At 34.1% G+C, this 19,118-nt stretch overlaps 2 protein-coding genes across 2 annotated transcripts; both read left to right on the top strand.

The window, feature by feature from the left end:
- Positions 1-3,291: 3,291 nt before the first annotated feature.
- LOC139902975 (root phototropism protein 2) lies at positions 3,292-7,975 on the top strand. The gene is made up of 5 exons (XM_071885705.1): positions 3,292-3,370; positions 3,481-3,550; positions 4,366-4,743; positions 6,270-7,001; positions 7,248-7,975. Exons 1-5 carry the CDS (start codon positions 3,315-3,317, stop codon positions 7,734-7,736), a joined length of 1,725 nt encoding a protein of 574 aa, XP_071741806.1. The 5' UTR covers positions 3,292-3,314; the 3' UTR covers positions 7,737-7,975.
- A 7,542-nt stretch (positions 7,976-15,517) lies between these two features.
- LOC139899092 (26S proteasome regulatory subunit 6B homolog) lies at positions 15,518-18,917 on the top strand. The gene is made up of 6 exons (XM_071881908.1): positions 15,518-16,046; positions 16,908-17,138; positions 17,372-17,530; positions 17,804-17,956; positions 18,110-18,193; positions 18,491-18,917. Exons 1-6 carry the CDS (start codon positions 15,564-15,566, stop codon positions 18,623-18,625), a joined length of 1,245 nt encoding a protein of 414 aa, XP_071738009.1. The 5' UTR covers positions 15,518-15,563; the 3' UTR covers positions 18,626-18,917.
- The last annotated feature ends 201 nt before the right edge of the window (positions 18,918-19,118 follow it).

The raw sequence follows: 19,118 nt of genomic DNA, 5'->3' as shown, positions 1-19,118 counted from the left end.
TGCTTTAAAACTAGTAAAATGTTAGAGATCTTTTTAGGAGTTTTCTTTATTAATGATTAGTATGTAATTTTGTCTTTCTTTTTATAAATCACGTGAAGACACACACGCCACTAGCAAATAAGTGAAGCATTTGGTTTTTTTAACGTCGTTATTTTGATATCTTTTACAGTCTTATTTGTATAGTTTGGTTAGCCTTTATTTTTTTTGTTTCTAGCTTGGTTAGTTTGGTTTGCAGTGATATTTATTTTAGGTTTTCTACGCTTGGGTTGCGGTTGTTTGATTTGTGTTAAAGTGGTGGCTGAAGTATAGGTAGCTTTCGCCTCGTGTACGAAGACGTTTTTAACAAGAAAACGTCTTCAACAAGAATTACAAAAAGGGGGTCGTGGAGGCTCGTACATAGATAACTGCAGACGAGTCGAAAGCTATCTATAACCGAGCCTCTAAAAAACAAATCAAACTACCGCAACCCAAACGTACAAACTTAAACTAACTATAACCGCAAACCAAACTACACAAACAAAACCAAACAAACAATAACACAACAAAGATACGAACCAAACCGTTTACCCTTTAGATTCCGACTTTTCCAACTTGCCGTTTACCGTATCTTTTTCCCGGATTTATTTTCAATCTTGAAGTCAAAACATTGGCGGAACCAACTGCAACCAAAATATATGTGGAGAGAGAAAGCTTTTCTCGATCAACAAGGTTTTAGATGAACCATTTCTTTTCTGGCATGGGACCTGGAACCGAAGAACATCTAACCCGACTAACATCTTGTACGTCTTTAAATAAAATTTGAACCGCTTCTTCAAAATCGTCATCATCGTCATTGTCTTGTAAAGTAAAAGAGCTTGAACTAACCGTTTCCTTGCCCTTTAACTTCGACCCCTTACCTTCAACCCCAAAATGTAAAACCTCATCCTTCTTATTTAAACATGCTAATCATTAAATAAACCTTCGCAATCGAGATCGGATCAATCACAATATTTCCTTCCGCCACGACCAAACGCAATGGGTTCTAAAGTATGCCCCTCGAGGTGGTTTAAGGTTCGGATCCATGTAACACGGTTCGGGTTTACGCCCGAAAGCGCGTGCGTGCGTGTCAAATGAGAGTAATCGTTGCCAACTACTTGCCTTAAAAAAATCATCGACTCGACAAGTAATTAACAACATCTTCCTTGTCACATTTCATTTTCTTAACGTTTCGTCCAAACCGACACAATTCTTTTGGGAGGAAACAAAATCAATGGGCTTGGTAGATCCAACCTGGGCCGAAGAAAGCCCAATAGGAGTATGCGGCCCATGACCAACAACAACACCCACCGTACAAAATTTAATACCCGACTCACTAACATCTTTGACAAACTTGTAAGAAGACATGCCTGAACATAAGCAACATTATTAGCAGGCCCACAATTAAAATAAACAACTTTGGATGGCCCACTAACAGGCTCGTTAGAAAGCAGACCTTGAACCTTCTATGTTAATCAAGAACTAGCAAAAATAGGAGAATAACAGACTTTAATAGAAGGTTGAACATCAATATGATAAGTCTCAGGCTCACAACACCATCAATCGACATATCACTACAATAAACCAATGTTACCCCCTCAACCGGAGCATCCTCAATCCCTGTATTCGAAGCACTAGTAATCACAAACGGTTGGTATCCTCAAGTAACCTATTATCGAAACGACGAACCAGGAGTTGATTCAAATTACTCAAAACAGAAAGTCAGACACCCAAATCTCACATCTTACACAAACCTTATCCCCTAAATCAACAACCACCAGATCGTGAATATATTTAACCTTAGACGATTTAAAAAAGATATCCCCAAAATTTCTATTCTTTTTATAGTCGGTGGAATGCATTTTTGGTATCATTTATGATTTATAGCATCGTCCATGTAGATATATACTTGCGCTCATTTCTAAAATATCATTTTTGCTCCATGGATATTTTTTTGTAATTTTATTAGATGTATCAAATTGACCACCAACACGATAAAATAAACACTCCGTTGTTAGAAAAAACTTATAGAGAGGCTTTTTTGTAAGTATTCGAGTCCAACTTTCCTAAAAAGGACTAATTGGTTAATGAAATGATTATAGAACATTATCTTAAAAGATCTAGATATGGAGAAGTCCACGTGTGACCTTATCATTTGTTATAATTGGATACCTATGTGGGCCATAGCTACGGCATTATAAATCAACAAGCAATAATAGTTAAATTATGGACAAAAGCAACTTATGAGGGTCCAAGTGACTTGTACTACGATACAGCCAAGATTTGGACCAAATTTGAATGTGTCTCAGCCACATGATTGTGTGGTGCAGAGAAACTCCGACCACCATCACATGGTGTTTGGCCGTGGTTTGTTACTTGACAATTGACAATTTGACATAATGTTTAACCAAAATGTCTCTATTTTAATTAGTTGTAAGTTTTAACTCATACTTGGCAATTGTTTATATATGAACAAGATTAATTAATGCACAACAATGTACAAATTTTTATTCTCTACGTACCCACTCAATAAATCTCGAATGATCTCTTGTATTTTGAATTGTGTTTAATTAAACCGTTTTAAGCTTTTGTTATCCGCAGATTAATGAATTTATGAGAAAATTTGTTTATTGAAGTAAAAAACTCAACTTGTTGAATAATGTCTAAACTTTCAATACTGGTTTTATTCTACACTAATATCATCAACTACGATTTTAATAAACGGGTAAAGATATCAGTAATAAAGTTGTAGAAAGTACATAACAAAGTAACAATTAAGATCTTTCATTGTGCCGTGTTTAGATTTCAACAATTTCAAGATGATCTAGTCTTTGAGATCTAAAGATCCTTACACGAGGTTTTAGGTACAAACTTTGCTATTACTCGGTAATATATATCAGAGTGACTATTAAAATGGTCAAAAATAATCACATAATAGCTCGGATTTTAAGATGCATACAATTTTTTTTTAAGATGCATACAAAATTACCTGCCATCAACCTTAACTATCTACCCGTATTTTATTTCCACGGGTTATATGAATAATAAGTACAAGTATGGTTATGAAAATGTATCACATAATGTAATGCAAATGCTCTTACTTTCTATAGTTTTAATTTAAAGTGGATATTGGAATATGGCTAAAAATGTGACCACGATGTTACATATATATTTTTCCTAGTGTCCAAATAAAAGTGAATTAAAAAGACATATTCAATACAATTAACAATATCGCATGTACCCTTATATAACCCATAACATTTAACTCATCATCAGAACCTTATCCTCCCAATCATCTTATGATGGCTTCACACACCAATAGGGTTTCTCTTGCAATGGAAAGAACTGGCCAATGGTAATCATCCACAAGTTACTCCAAATTTAACATTTTTTATTATTCTAATCTTTTCCTAAAATCATCAAAACCTAATTATTATATTTTTCTTTAATCTCGTGCTTAATTAGGGTCTTCTCTCAAGATATCCCAACTGATATTCTTATACAAGTTGGTGAAGCTAAGTTCCCTCTTCACAAGGTATGATCAATTATGATATATCAATGTTACTTTGTAACATGTTTTGATTTAATAAACGGAGAAGCAAATATGCCGTTGTAAAACCATTACAATTTAACATTATTATAATACTTGTTTCTTGTAGAATAAAAGACTATTTTACAACATTATTAATGATTAAATATTAATTTGAATAACAAAATTCAAGTAGATTCATGTTTTACATAAGTTTTACTTTGAATAAAAAGACAGCTACAGACAGTGAAATTTATGAAGAAAAATTTGGGAAAATATTTGTTTCCTTCATATAAAACATCAAAATAATAATATTTTTTAAATCTCTGTCATATAAACTTATACGTACAACAAGTCATATTCACTGGAGTATTTCGTACAAATCACCAGCAGATATAAATTGGATCTTGTTCTTAAACTATATATGTTAATTAGTTGACAAGTAATCATTTGTTGTTATGTCAAATAAGTTTATATATACAGGACCGTTTTTTTAAGGCCTGCAAAGTGTGCAATCGCACGAGACCTACAGTTTAAAAGGGTTCAAAAATATAATCCAACAATATATTATATGGTCCATTTATGTATAAGGTTTTAAAAATAATACAGCTTTTTTTGGTATTATTGAACTTATGCTTGTATAAAAGAAAAAATTTAGTATATAAAACTATATCTTTTTACTTATTAAACAGGGCCCTAGAAATTAACAGCACTGTATATGTATATGTACAATAATATTATTTTTAACATCCGTTATTAATTAGATCGTGTTGGGAACCTATGGTAATAAATTGACAATTGATCATTCGTTGTTATGATAGTTTATGTTAGTAGCAAAGAGCAATTACATAAGACGACTAATACTGGAATCAAAAGAACCTGATATGTCACGACTAGATCTCTCTAGTATCCCAGGAGGAGCTGAAATATTTGAAAAGGCGGCAAAGTTTTGTTACGGTGTGAATTTCGAAATCACGGTTCATAACGTGGCAGCACTTCGTTGCGCTGCTGAGTATCTCGATATGACTGATGAGTATTGTGATGGTAACCTTGCTGGTCGTACGGACGACTTTCTTGGTCAGGTAGCATTAACGAGTCTTTCTGGGGCCGTTGTCGTCTTGAAATCGTGTGAAGATCTTCTTCCTATAGCCGAACAAATTAACATCGTTCAACGATGTGTTGAAGTCGCTAGCGTTAAGGTAAACTTACTATTAAACTGTTAATTGTTTAAAATTACAACTACCTTTAAATAGTTACTAGTGATAACATATAAAAAATTACTAAACGTTTATTTAATTAAAGGGCAAATTGCCCAAAAAGATAATACAAAAGTAACAATTTTTTCAATAAATGGTATATTGTTTTTTTTTTATTTAACGAAAAAGGTGTCTGATTTGAATTTAGTGCGAAAAAATGATTCCAATTTCAAAAAAATACCAATAAAAGTAATATCCGTCCACATGTGCTTCCACATAGATGCCACCTCATCGAATCTAATGAGGTGGCGCCACGTCATCGAACTTTCTAGCGCCATGTAATCGAATTTTCGCCCAAATAATTTTCCGATGACTTTTTCTGGTCAAAATTCCGATTTTCCGCGGACCATCTCATCGGAGAAGATGATGACGTGGTGCCACCTCATCAGATTCGATGAGGTGGTGTCTATGTGGAAGCATATGTGGACGAATATTACCTTTATTAGTATTTTTCATATCAAAATCTTTTTTACGCACTAAATTCAAATTATACACTTTTTTTTTTTTGTAAAGAAAAAAACAATATACTCTTTATTGAGAAATATTGACTTTTACGTTATCTTTTTAAACAATTTGGCCTTTAACTATCCCTTTGTAAAAATTAATCTTTTTAAGTGGAAAGTAAATAGAAATAGAAACTTTTATGCAACTTGATGGTAACTTTGTTACCATGACTATTGTGACTCTAAGGCCACTCCCTATCGTAACTAAACTATTCATCCTCTTAACCTTCCACATCAGCGCCACATCAACACCAATATCCTATAACTAACTCATAACTAAACACTCCCTATCATGGCTAAAACAATACTCCTCTTAATATACAACGTACAAGCAATAAAGCATCAAGTCCAACAATAAAAAGCACTGGGACCCGCAATTCCTATAACTCTTCCGTTAAATCTATGGTGAAAGCGGGTAACTAACGCGTGTAACTAAGTGGTGCCTAAGGTTAGTTACGGGTAATGAGCGGGTAATGGACGGGTAATTAACCATAGGGGTTGTCTAATAAAATATTTATTTAATTAAAATTTAAATAATCATGTAATAATATTGTTTAGTAGAAGGTGACTATTTTACTTTTCTAAAGTCAAATATCGTCTGTATACTTTTCTTTTCCCCAAAATTATTCAAAAAGAGTTATTCAACAAAGTCTAATCTAGTAATTCCGTAAATGTTTATTCAACTCTTCTAAATTATCCCGTGAACGTTTTTAACCCTTCCCATGCACACCTGTGTCTTTTTAACAAATCTCTCTAATTTTGTGTAACCTACGTTAGTAAGGTTAAAGTCGTAACGTTATATCACTTTTTAAAATTGAACGTATTTTAATTGATTTTGATTTATTACTACAACAACAACAAAACTCAATATCACATGAGTGGTGTATAGGGATTTTGATTTATTACTAGTTTAGTGTAATGTTGTATATCATGAGCACAATAACCAAATCGAAGTTCACTTTTCAGGCATGTAATGAAGCGAATTTTCCAAGCCGATCGCCTCCAAATTGGTGGGCCGACGAGCTATCAATCATCCACATTGATTTTTTCGAAAAGATAATCGCATCAATGAAGTCACGAGGCGCAAAACCCTTGACAATCGCTAACGCGATCATAACCTACACCGAGCGATCACTACCCGACCTAGTTCGTGATCACTCGGGTACAAACCTAAAAGCGTCAATCTCAATCTCAACGTCATCAAAATCGCAACAAAAATCCCTCTTAGCAAAAATAATCACATTACTCCCTATCGAAAGTAATCGCTCCTCGTTCCCAATTAGCTTCTTATGTTGCTTACTACGAACCGCAATATTCCTTGAAAACGACAATGAATGTAAAAAACAGTTGGAAAAAAGGATATCGTCGATATTGGAACATGTCACGGTTGATGATTTACTTGTGTTGTCGTACACTTTTGATGGGGAGAGATTGTTTGATTTGGAAAGTGTACGAAGGATTATTTCGGGGTTTGTGGAGAAAGAAAAGAGTGTTTCGGTTTTTAATGGTGGCGATTTTAGGGAAGTGTGTTCGACCGCGATGTTAAGGGTTGCGAAAACTGTTGATGCGTACCTTGGTGAGATTGCTACGGCTAGTGAATTGAGTATTTCTAAGTTTAATGGTGTGGCTAATTTGGTCCCTAAAAATGCAAGGAAATATGATGATGATTTGTACCGGGCTATCGATATATTTCTCAAGGTACTTTAATAGACAAATTTTTACTAGACTGTCGTTAAGCTACATAAAAGTCATGTATAATTTAGTAACCGTCACTTCCAATTAAATATATGACCGCTACGTTGTAATAATTAACAATGTTGTCAAATTAAATATAACCCCCCTAGATAATTACACATTATAATTAACAATGTTGTCAAATGCTATGAAATTGATGGGCACAACTTTGAGTCATATTGTAATAATCCTTCAACTTCTATGTTATAGGCTCATCCCAACTTAGACGAAATTGAGCGCGAGAAGGTTTGTAGTGCAATGGACCCATTCAAACTCTCGTACGAGGCAAGGGTACATGCATCACAAAACAAAAGACTACCCGTACAGATAGTTTTACACGCACTTTATTTTGATCAATTACAAATCAGAAGTGACAAAAACGAGAAGAGTACGCCTGACGCATTGAGTATGAGGTCTCAAGTACAAGCGGACGTATCATTAGCTAAAGAGAACGAAGCATTAAGATCTGAGTTGCTACAAATGAAAGCGTTTATATCCGATATACAACAAAAGAATAATGTGGGATCAACGTCTGCTAGAATAGGCAACACGAAGAAGCCTACTTTCTTCTCGTCGATGTCTAAGAAATTTGGTAAGTTGAATCCTTTTAAACATGGATCGAAGGATACTTCGAATATCGAAGAAGGAAATGATGTTGATCATACGAAACCTAGAAGACGACGTTTCTCTATCTCGTAAATGGAAATTGAACTTGGCTTTGGAATACTTGAACTAGATTAGTTGGTTTGAAGTGTGATTTTTCTTTTGATTGATTTATATTAATACTTGTAAACAATTGTTTGATCATGTTTTGCTTTGTTTGTTATGTGAAAGTGTGTAATTAAAAAAGAGGCTTGTAAGTGTGTGGTTGTAGTAAATCAAAGAATTATGCTCAACTCAAGATGTTGGATTCACCTATATTTTAGTTTTTGTTTGTGGATTTGGATCGGTTTGTTGCAAGAACTGCAAGATTGTTGGGCTAATGAAGCATCAACATTTTTATAAACAAATATTAGTCATAAATACTGACCAACCAACAAAATTAAATATACTATCAAATTTTTAGCATACTCCACTAACATTTTTTTATAACAATTTTGTCCTTTAAAAAAGTAAAAGTGTGCAGTATATTTTAGATTGTTAAACTCAATAAATGGTTAAAAAGGTATTTTGATAGTGTAAGGATTCACTTGTCTAAAATATTACTCTCTAATATGTTATATGTTAGAGTGCTCCTAACCAAGACAGACTTCCTTCTAGGACTAGCTGCCACATCAGCATCACGTCAGTACTTTCTTCTCAGGACTAAATACTACCAACAATGACATACTTCATAAAAATTGGGACACACTATATTAATTAAAATATTGTGTGGTACAAATAATGAAACAAAATCTACAAGTTATTCTAGCATTTCATCCGTCCAGCAATATGACTCAGGAAGACAAAGAGGAAGGCGAGGAACAGGGCGGTGGCCTGGGTGGATGGCTGGGCGTAGCCCTGCCATCACCGCCCAGGTGGGCGGACTTATGGACAGTTTGTAAGATTGAACCGTTGAGACCAATCTTAAAATTAACTATTTCACACATCATTTATTAGAGCTTAAGAGCCTGTTCTCCTGCCTTGCTATGGGCCATTTGGGAAGCTCCTTAAATACATTATTTTTCAAGAGAATAAGCTTTAGAAGTGTCATATTTTGATAGTATACTTTATAAGGGTTTTAACTAGTTAGCTAGTCGCGATTTAAAATAAAAGGTTAACTGGGAAAAATGTTTTCAAAGTCCACTATACATTTTGTAACTGTTTTTAACATCTTCTTGCTACTTGCTAGTCTCTTAATAACATTATTTTTTGTCGTTAGAAAGGGTAATGTAATATATATATATATTTTTTAATAAAACTCCTTTTTGTCGTTAAAAAGGTACCGTAATATTTTCACCGAACATAACTCATTAGTAAAGTGGTTATACATTTCTGAAACAAAATAAAAAAATTAAATTATTGCACATAAACTCATTAGGGGGCGTCTAGTTCCTGAGATTTTGAAAAGTATTCAAGGTATTCGTAATTTCAAAGTCACTGAATTTTATGTTCGGTTGGGGGATTTCAATATACACGAGATTTCAAAAATCCTATGAACATGAGATTTCAAAATCCTTTATATTAATGAGAGATTTAGAAATTGCATGTTTCAAAATCCTTTATGTTTATGATTTACGTATACATTTTACGTTTATGTTTTATGATTTACGGTATACGTTTACATTTTACGTGATACGTTTATGTTTTACAGTTTCTGTTTACGTTTTACAAATCACGTGTTGTCAAATCCCCTAACAAAATATATGAAAGGATTTCAAATAAATTCTGAGATTTAAAATCCCTTTTGATTTTAAATCGAGAGGTCAAACACCACCTTAAAACTTTTGTGTCCAATAAACAAAATCTGCAGAACTTTGTGGCCCAAATTGTAAAAACAAAAGACTTGATTTAAATTGTTGCGCACGATAACTTCTTGCTTGTTATAATTCAGTAGGCTTATAACTACCTTTAGTGGTTTGATTCTTGATGTTATAATTCAGTAGGCTTATAACTACCTTTAGTGGTTTGATTCTTGATGTTATAATTCAGTAGGCTTATAACTACCTTTAGTGGTTTGATTCTTGATTTAGAATACTAATAATGAAGTGTAAGAACAAAGATGATAATGGAGAGAAAGAAAGAAACACTTTGTAAGTGTGAGAAATGGTGCAAGTTTAATGCTTGCATTCATGAGTATTTATAGCCTAAAATCTCAATATAAAAATACATACTTTGTGTACCAAAATTGACTATATGTATACACCAAAATTGACTATCCATATCTATATTATTATTATTATTATAACACTCCCCCTTGGATAGCAATTTTATTTTGTTGAAGATCAACTATAAATTACTGCCTCGTTAAAAACCTTGCTAAAGAAAACCCAGTGGGAAAAAACTTTAGCTAAGGGAAAAAGAGTGCAGCATGGAGTTGACTCCCCCTCAAGTAGACATCGCTTCAGCTGTTACATCTTTTGAACATGTCTCATGCCAATGTTATGAACGTGTGTTCTGAAAATAGCAGTTGGAAGTGCTTTCGTGAAAAGATCAGCAGAGTTTTTGCTAGATTGCACATATCTCATTTCAATCTGGTTGTCCTTAATGAGATTTTGAGTGTATGAGAAGAATCTAGGTGGTATGTGTTTTGTTCGGTCACTTTTGATATACCCTTCTTTCATCTGTGCTATGCAAGCTGCATTATCTTCATAGATAGTTGTTGGACTTTTATTGCGTTCTAGTCCACAAGAATCAGTAATGAGTTGTGTCATTGATCTCAACCAAAAACATTCTCGAGTAGCTTCATGTAATGCAATCACTTCGGCATGATTTGACGATGTAGCAACAAGTGTTTGTTTTTGAGAACGCCATGATATTGCAGTACCTCCATTTAGGAATACATATCCAGTTTGAGATTTAGCTTTATGTGGATCAGATAAATAACCTGCATCTGCATAACCAACCAAATCTTGTTTTGATTCGTTAGAATAAAATAATCCTAAATCAGTAGTTCCTCGAAGGTATCGAAATATGTGTTTGATCCCATTCCAGTGTCTTTTGGTAGGAGCAGAGCTGAACCTTGCCAACAAATTAACTGCAAAAGAAATGTCAGGTCTTGTACAATTTGTAAGATACATAAGAGCTCCAATTGCACTAAGATATGGTACTTCTGGTCCAAGAATGTCTTCTTGATCTTCACATGGACGAAATGGATCAGCTTCAACATTGAGTGATCTAACAACCATAGGAGTACTTAATGGTTTTGCCTTGTCCATATTGAAACGTTTCAAAATCTTTTCAGTATATGTTGTTTGATGTACAAGTAAACCATTAGGCATATGCTCAATTTGTAAACCAAGGCAATACTTGGTTTTTCCGAGATCTTTCATTTCAAATTCTTTCTTTAGAAGTTGAATGGCTTCATGGATCTCTTTATTTGTACCTATGATGTTAAGATCATCAACATAAACAGCTATGATCACATATCCGGATGTTGTTTTCTTAATGAAAACACAAGGGCAAGTAAGATTATTTGTATACCCTTTGCTTATCAAGTAATCACTTAATCGGTTATACCACATACGTCCCGATTGTTTTAACCCATATAAAGATCTTTGTAATTTAATCGAATACATTTCTTTGGGTTTTGCATTTGATGCTTCTGGTACCTTAAATCCTTCAGGTATCTTCATATATATATCACTATCAAGTGATCCATATAGATAAGCAGTCACAACATCCATGAGATGCATTTCTAAATTTTTAGAAACTGCCAGACTGATTAAGTACCTAAAAGTAATTGCATCCATAACAGGAGAATAAGTTTCTTCATAATCAATTCCCGGTCTTTGAGAAAAACCTTGAGCTACAAGTCTAGCTTTATACCTTGTAACTTCATTTTTCTCATTTCTTTTTCGGACAAAAATCCATCTGTATCCTACAGGTTTCACATCTTTAGGAGTGAGAATGATGGATCCGAAAACTTTTCTTTTATTGAGTGATTCTAATTCAGCTCGTATTGCTTCTTTCCATTGAGCCCAATCATGTCTATTTTGACATTCAACCATAGATGTTGGTTCTGGATCATCATCATTATTCATGATGTCATATGCAACATTAAATGAAAATTTCTCATCAAGATTTTTCATTTCATTTCGGTTCCATAATATTTTTGAATATGCATAATTGATTGCAATTTCTGTATTGACATCATCAATCTCCTCTGCAGTAGGAGTACTGATTTGTGGTTCTTCTTGAACACTTTCTTTTACTTCATTATCAGCTGATTTTCTTTTTCGAGGATTTTTATCCTTTGAACCGATTGGTCTTCCACGTTTCTGACGTGGCAAAGATTCATGAGTGACGTTATTGCCAGCTTTTGGAATTTCAATTCGAGCTGGAGTATTTACTGCTGGTATATATGATTTTGTCACCGTTTTTGTATCTGTAAATGCATCAGGCAATTGATTTGCAAGTTCTTGTATATGCATTATCTTTTGAACTTCTGTCTCGCATTCTTTTGTGCGAGGATCAAGATACTTTAATTGAGGTTCACACCATGAAACATCATTTTCTTTATTTTTCATTTCTCCCCCTAATCTAGGGAACAATGTTTCATTAAAATGACAATCAGCAAAACGTGCTGTAAAAACGTCACCTGACATAGGTTCAATATACCTTAATATTGAAGATGTTTCATATCCAACATATATTCCCAACCTCCTTTGAGGACCCATTTTTGTACGTTGTGGTGTCGCAATTGGAACATACACTGCACAACCAAATGTTCTAAGATGGGAAATATTTGGCTCTTGACCAAAAGCAAGTTGTAGGGGGGAATATTTATGACTTGCACTTGGTCTGATGCGAATCAATGCAGCAGCATGTAAAATTGCATGACCCCATATAGATACAGGGAGTTTTGTTCTCATTATCAATGGTCTAGCGATTAACTGTAAACGTTTAATCAATGACTCGGCTAAACCATTTTGTGTATGCACATGAGCAACAGAATGTTCAACAACAATTCCTATAGACATGCAATAGTCATTAAATGCTTGAGATGTAAATTCACCAGCATTATCAAGTCTCACCCTTTTAATGGTGTAATCAGGAAAATGAGCTCTCAATTTAATAATTTGGGCAAGAAATTTTGCAAATGCCACATTACGGCTTGATAACAGACAAACATGAGACCATCTGCTAGATGCGTCTATTAGAACCATGAAATATCTAAATGGTCCACATGGTGGATGAATTGGTCCACATATATCACCTTGAATTCTTTCAAGAAACATTGGTGATTCTTTCTCAACCTTAAGTGGTGAGGGTCTAGTTATCAATTTTCCAAGAGAGCAAGATGTACATGGAACCATTGTATCATGATGGATTTTTCTATCCTTTAGTGGATGTCCATGAGTACATTCAATAATCCTTTTCATCATTGTTGATCCTGGATGGCCTAATCTGTTATGCCATAAACTGAATACACCAGGATCAATATATTTTTCGTTAACTACCATATGTATTTCTGGTACATTTATATGTGTATAATGTAATCCAGAACTAAGTCTTGGCAGTTTTTCAACCACATGACTCTTGTCAGTGATACTTAAATATTTCTCATTTTCTGTTGTCACTGACTGATAATCATACCCGTTAAGGTATATGTCGGAGAAACTCAATAAATTTCTGCTTGACTTGGGAGAAAATAAGGCATCATTTATTAAAAATTTTGTACCATTTGGTAGTATGAAATTTGCCTTTCCTATCCCTTTTATCAAGTTAGCAGGTCCTGATATTGTATGTATAGTTCCTTCCGTTGGTTTTAGATCAATAAAATATTTCTCGGATTTAAGTATAGTGTGTGTAGTTCCACTGTCTGCTATACAGAGATCTCCACCACTTGATTGATGTTGTATTCCAGCAAAATTCATATTGAACTTCATATATAAGAAATAAATAGTGAGTACATTAATATTACACAATATTTTAAACGCAAATAGATAGTACTGAAACATTTAGCAAACATAATGACAAAGACAGACGATATTAAATCGTTTATTTTTCAAAAGACACACAACTTAAACATTCAAGAAATCTTCATATAAATCAGATGGTTTCTCAGTGACTGTTGGATCAATATTATCCACAAAATTTACTTCCTTTTCTTTACCTTTCAGCGAATCCTGATACATCTTAACAAGATGTTTAGATGTTCGGCAAGTATTAGCCCAGTGGCCCATTCTACCACATCTGTAGCAAGATTCTTCAGAATTTTTAGAAGAATTTTCTTCAACATCTTGTTTAATGGGCTTGTTTTGTGGTTGATATTTATATTTTCGTGGATTACTATTTCTTTGACCACCACGGCCACGACCACGACCACGTCCACGCCCATTACCATTACCATAAGGATGGTTTCTACCATAGTTATGGCTTTTGGCATGATGATGGTGATGGTTATTATAACCACGACCTTGCCCGCGTCCTTGTCCCTGTTTATAATTATTTGCAGTATTTGCTTCAGGGATTGCAAGTGTACCAGTAGGACGGGATTGCTGATTTTTCATTAATAGCTCATCATTTTGCTCTGCAACTAAGAGATATGAATTAAGTTCAGGATATGTTTTGAACTTTAGCATTCTCAAATTTCTTTGCACTGTGATGTTTGCAGCATTCATTGTGGAGAAAGTTTTCTCCATCATGTCTGCATCACTAATTTCATGTCCACAGAATTTAAGTTGTGAACATGTATTATACAGAGCTGAGCTGTATTCATTTACTTTCTTAAAGTCTTGGAACCTTAATGTTCTCCATTGTTCCATTGCAGCTGGAAGTAAAATTTCTCTTTGATTATTGAATCTGCTTTTGAGACCTTCCCATAAAACATGGGGATCTTCTACAGTCACATAATTATTTTGTAAGCATTCATCAATATGTTGATGAATAAAGCAACATGCCGTAGCTTGTTCTTTTTCAGAACAAGTGTTGTTTTCATTTATGGTTTCAAGAATGCCCATTGATTTAAGATGCATTTTTACTTTTATAACCCATGGCATGTAGTTGTTTCCAGTTGATTCTAAAGGAGTAAATTTAAGCTTTTCCAGATTCGACATTTTCTATTATCAAAAATTAAAACAAACATCATGATAAATTAGAGTCAAATTTATATTCATAAGTATATAAACATTAAACATAAATTTAATATAACATAAATGATAAGTAGGTGACAGTGTCGACCATGTGTAAGCAATCATAAATAAATGTTATATAACAAAAATATAAATATTAGTAAACATAAATGAAAATTTGGCGACAGTGTCGACCATATATTTTTTCAGGTGGTATAACCGACCTATATCATTCTGGTGGTATAACCGACCATATATCATTTTGGTGGTATAACCGACCATATATCATTTTGGTGGTATAACCGACCATATATCATTTTGGTGGCAGAGCCAACCATATTTAGTATTAAGATTATCGTGCTGATAACGTGTTATAATTCAGTAGGCTTATAACTACCTTTAGTGGTTTGATTCTTGATGTTATAATTCAGTAGGCTTATAACTACCTTTAGTGGTTTGATTCTTGATGTTATAATTCAGTAGGCTTATAACTACCTTTAGTGGTTTGATTCTTGATTTAGAATACTAATAATGAAGTGTAAGAACAAAGATGATAATGGAGAGAAAGAAAGAAACACTTTGTAAGTGTGAGAAATGGTGCAAGTTTAATGCTTGCATTCATGAGTATTTATAGCCTAAAATCTCAATATAAAAATACATACTTTGTGTACCAAAATTGACTATATGTATACACCAAAATTGACTATCCATATCTATATTATTATTATTATTATAACATTGCTCTATTTCTATCTTTCCACTATTCTCTATTTTCCCCAAATCACACAGCCCTAAATCACCACCGTAAACAATGGCATCAACGATGGTTCTGGATCCCAAACCCTTACCGTCGCCACCACCGACTCTCCCTAATCCGTACACAACCGACTCGCCGTTAACAGATTCTGACGAAGACCTTTACACTCGTCTCAAAGCCCTAGAACGACTAATCGAGTATACTGAAATTCAAACGGAATATGTGAAAGATGAACAGAAGAATTTGAAACGTGAGCTGCTTAGATCTGAAGAAGAGGTTAAACGGATTCAATCCGTACCGCTTGTAATCGGTCAGTTTATGGAGATGATTGATCAGAATAATGGAATTGTTGGATCAACTACTGGTTCTAATTATTATGTTAGGATTTTAAGTACGATTAATCGTGAGGATTTGAAACCTTCCGCTTCTGTTGCGTTGCACCGTCATAGTAATGCGCTCGTTGATGTTTTGCCGCCGGAGGCAGATTCAAGTATTTCGCTTTTGAGTCAGTCTGAGAAGCCTGATGTTACTTACAGCGTGTATATATATATATATATATATATATATATATATATATATATATATATATATATATATATATATATATATATATATATATATATATGTTCTTTGTGTATTCTAAGGAATTTTGTTAAAATTTTGAATATCTGTATTTTGATTAGTTGTGGCAGATTAGGGTTTACCGTAATTCAATGGGATTCTGGGCGGAATTGAATTTAGACATGCGCCGTGTCTAAATTCAATCTGGAATCCCGTTGGATTCCGTGAGCCAAATTGGGCCTAAAAGTTGTGTTATTTTCCGCCTGGGGTAATTGATGCTGCTTGCTAATTTTGTGTGCACAATAGTAGAGAGTATTCTCGCATGTTAATTTGAAAGTTGCTCGAATTTGGTTATATTGTTATATGACAAAATATATCATTGTATTAGTCTTCCATTAATTGTAAGATAATAATATGTGGATGTAATTATGCAAGGGTTGGGTCTGAGTGTTTCTGAACCTGAATAACAGGAGTCCTCATTAATGTATAAATACGTGTGGTTAGAAGCTAATAATGCCATACAGTATATAACATAATTTTACTAGACAATGAAAGCTAGCAACTGGGACTAAGTGTTTTTGTGCAAGTTAAATTATATGTGTATTATCTTGTAGAATGCTAAATGTGAACACCTTTGTGGTGATGATTTAGTCAGTAAGCATTGTAATGATGGCTGTAGAATATAAAAGGGTTATCATTAATGTATTAAACTCCTGGTCTATTGTATGTTTCTAGTTTCACGGGTTGATTTAAAGCTTGTTTTAGTTGGAATTGCATGTCTATGAGATTGACGTCCTGTAAAGCTAACACGTGTTTCTTTTGACTGTCATCTTATAGGATATTGGAGGATGTGACATTCAAAAGCAGGAAATTCGTGAAGCTGTTGAGTTACCTTTGACTCACCATGATTTATACAAACAGATAGGTATTGATCCACCTCGTGGTGTTTTACTCTATGGTCCTCCTGGTACTGGCAAGACCATGCTCGCCAAAGCTGTTGCAAATCATACAACTGCAGCTTTTATCAGGGTAGTTGGCTCAGAATTTGTTCAGAAATATTTGGGTGAGGTATGTCTTTGACATCCTCTATCAACAGCTTATACTTTTACTAGATTGCTTTCAATTGAAGTGTTTCTTACTTAATTCTTTGCACGTGTTTCTTAGAAATAACGTCCTTTGCAATCAAGTCATATGCCCCCAATGTGTTTGCTGGCATGAATTCTGTGATATCTTTGCATATGTGTATCTTAGAAACATACACTACTTTGATGATTATCTCATTCTGTTAATGTGATATGCAGGGCCCCAGAATGGTTCGTGACGTCTTTCGTCTTGCAAAAGAAAATGCGCCTGCAATCATATTTATCGATGAGGTAGATGCAATTGCTACTGCCAGGTTTGATGCTCAGACTGGAGCTGATAGAGAAGTGCAGAGAATTCTCATGGAACTTTTAAATCAGGTGAACTGATAGCTCATGAAAGGTTCAATGAACCATTTTCTATTGTTTTATCCCTGATAAGTTGTTCGTATTTTTTTTTCTTTTCTTTCTTTCTTTAAAGGCTGGCAATATTTGTATGAACCTTTTCTGACCTATACTGAAAAGAACCTATCTTAATCAGTCGATTCATTTTCTAACTTGCCCATTTAGCTTAATGGTGTCTAGTTGTTTGTGCCTTCTTCTATTAAGACTTATAATTAGAATAATAATACCATGGATTTGGGTTGTTTACAGATGGATGGGTTTGACCAGACAGTGAATGTTAAGGTCATAATGGCAACTAACAGAGCTGACACTTTGGACCCAGCACTTCTACGTCCTGGTAGGCTTGACCGCAAGATTGAGTTTCCTTTACCTGATAGAAGACAAAAGAGGCTCGTTTTTCAGGTAATAAATTGTATATTATACATTTTAAAGTTGCGGAACAGCGTTGATAAGTAATTGTAATTTTCAGCTGATGAGGGTTAAGCGGTTTCTATAGTGGGATTATATACCATCTTAGATATGAGTTTATTTATTTTTTTTTATTTTATTACTTAGGTTTGCACCGCAAAAATGAATCTAAGTGATGAAGTTGACTTGGAAGATTACGTCTCTCGGCCTGACAAGATTAGTGCTGCTGAGGTAAGCTGTTCTGTTTACCATTTATTTAAAATTACTTCTCTGACGGGTCAGATGTGTCAAAATGGAAATGGTTGAACACAATCTGTTGACCAGTTAAAAAGTGTTTCGGGATAAGTGTATATAACAACATACTACAGTAATGTATAACATACATATGATTTTGAATAAGTTTTTTGGGTGAACACAATTTGTTGACCAGTTTAAAATATTCGTGTTTACTCCTTGACCAACTGGTGTTGCTACCTATTTTGACCTCTTGTGAATACTACGTTAACTTGAATGATCTGTTACATTCAGATTACTGCAATTTGTCAAGAAGCAGGGATGCATGCAGTGCGCAAGAACCGTTATGTTATTCTTCCTAAGGACTTTGAGAAGGGCTACAGGACCAACGTAAAGAAGCCCGACACTGATTTTGATTTCTACAAGTAAAATCCAAAACCTTCAGAAGCAGGAAAAGAAAAAGAACTTGTGCTCCTTACTTTCAGAGTCTGATCTTTATCGTGTTACAGATGTTTTTGTAATCTTTGATTGTTTTAGACTGGATTACCAATTCGTCTTTGTATTCTCTGGCAAGAAAGATTGTTATAACTCTAGACTATTTTAGACCCATATTGAAAAGAAACCAACGTACGTGAACGGTGAAACTAGTTGCTGGTGTATTCTTCATACTTGTACGTGAACGGTGAAACTAGTTGCTGGTGTTGCTAAAAATTAAATTAAACACAGAAGATTTTTTATCCATCTTGCGACTGCGAGTAATTTTTATTTAGATGGATTCAGCAGGTATTTTTTTTTAAGAACAACGATGTAAAGGTCACTGGGCAGGTATTTTTTTTTAAGAACAACGATGTAAAGGTCACTGACGGGGGCGATTAAAAAAGTAAAAAGCCATCTTCGGCCTCTTAATGAACCCGAATGGCGA

The sequence above is a fragment of the Rutidosis leptorrhynchoides genome, chromosome 3 (genome assembly GCF_046630445.1).
Source record: "Rutidosis leptorrhynchoides isolate AG116_Rl617_1_P2 chromosome 3, CSIRO_AGI_Rlap_v1, whole genome shotgun sequence".
Lineage (NCBI taxonomy): Eukaryota > Viridiplantae > Streptophyta > Magnoliopsida > Asterales > Asteraceae > Rutidosis > Rutidosis leptorrhynchoides.
The sequence above is the reverse complement of the archived record's forward strand: the minus strand, read 5'-3'. Positions and strand labels throughout refer to the sequence as shown.

Excerpts from the sequence above, each read along its gene's own strand:
- LOC139899092 (XM_071881908.1), top strand. The coding sequence starts at position 15,564 with ATGGCATCAACGATGGTTCTGGATCCCAAACCCTTACCGTCGCCACCA. Across the intron at positions 16,047-16,907 it reads AGCCTGATGTTACTTACAGC|GATATTGGAGGATGTGACAT; the intron begins GTGTATATATAT and ends GTCATCTTATAG. Across the intron at positions 17,139-17,371 it reads TTCAGAAATATTTGGGTGAG|GGCCCCAGAATGGTTCGTGA; the intron begins GTATGTCTTTGA and ends TGTGATATGCAG.
- LOC139902975 (XM_071885705.1), top strand. The coding sequence starts at position 3,315 with ATGATGGCTTCACACACCAATAGGGTTTCTCTTGCAATGGAAAGAACT. Across the intron at positions 3,371-3,480 it reads ATGGAAAGAACTGGCCAATG|GGTCTTCTCTCAAGATATCC; the intron begins GTAATCATCCAC and ends GTGCTTAATTAG. Across the intron at positions 7,002-7,247 it reads CTATCGATATATTTCTCAAG|GCTCATCCCAACTTAGACGA; the intron begins GTACTTTAATAG and ends TCTATGTTATAG.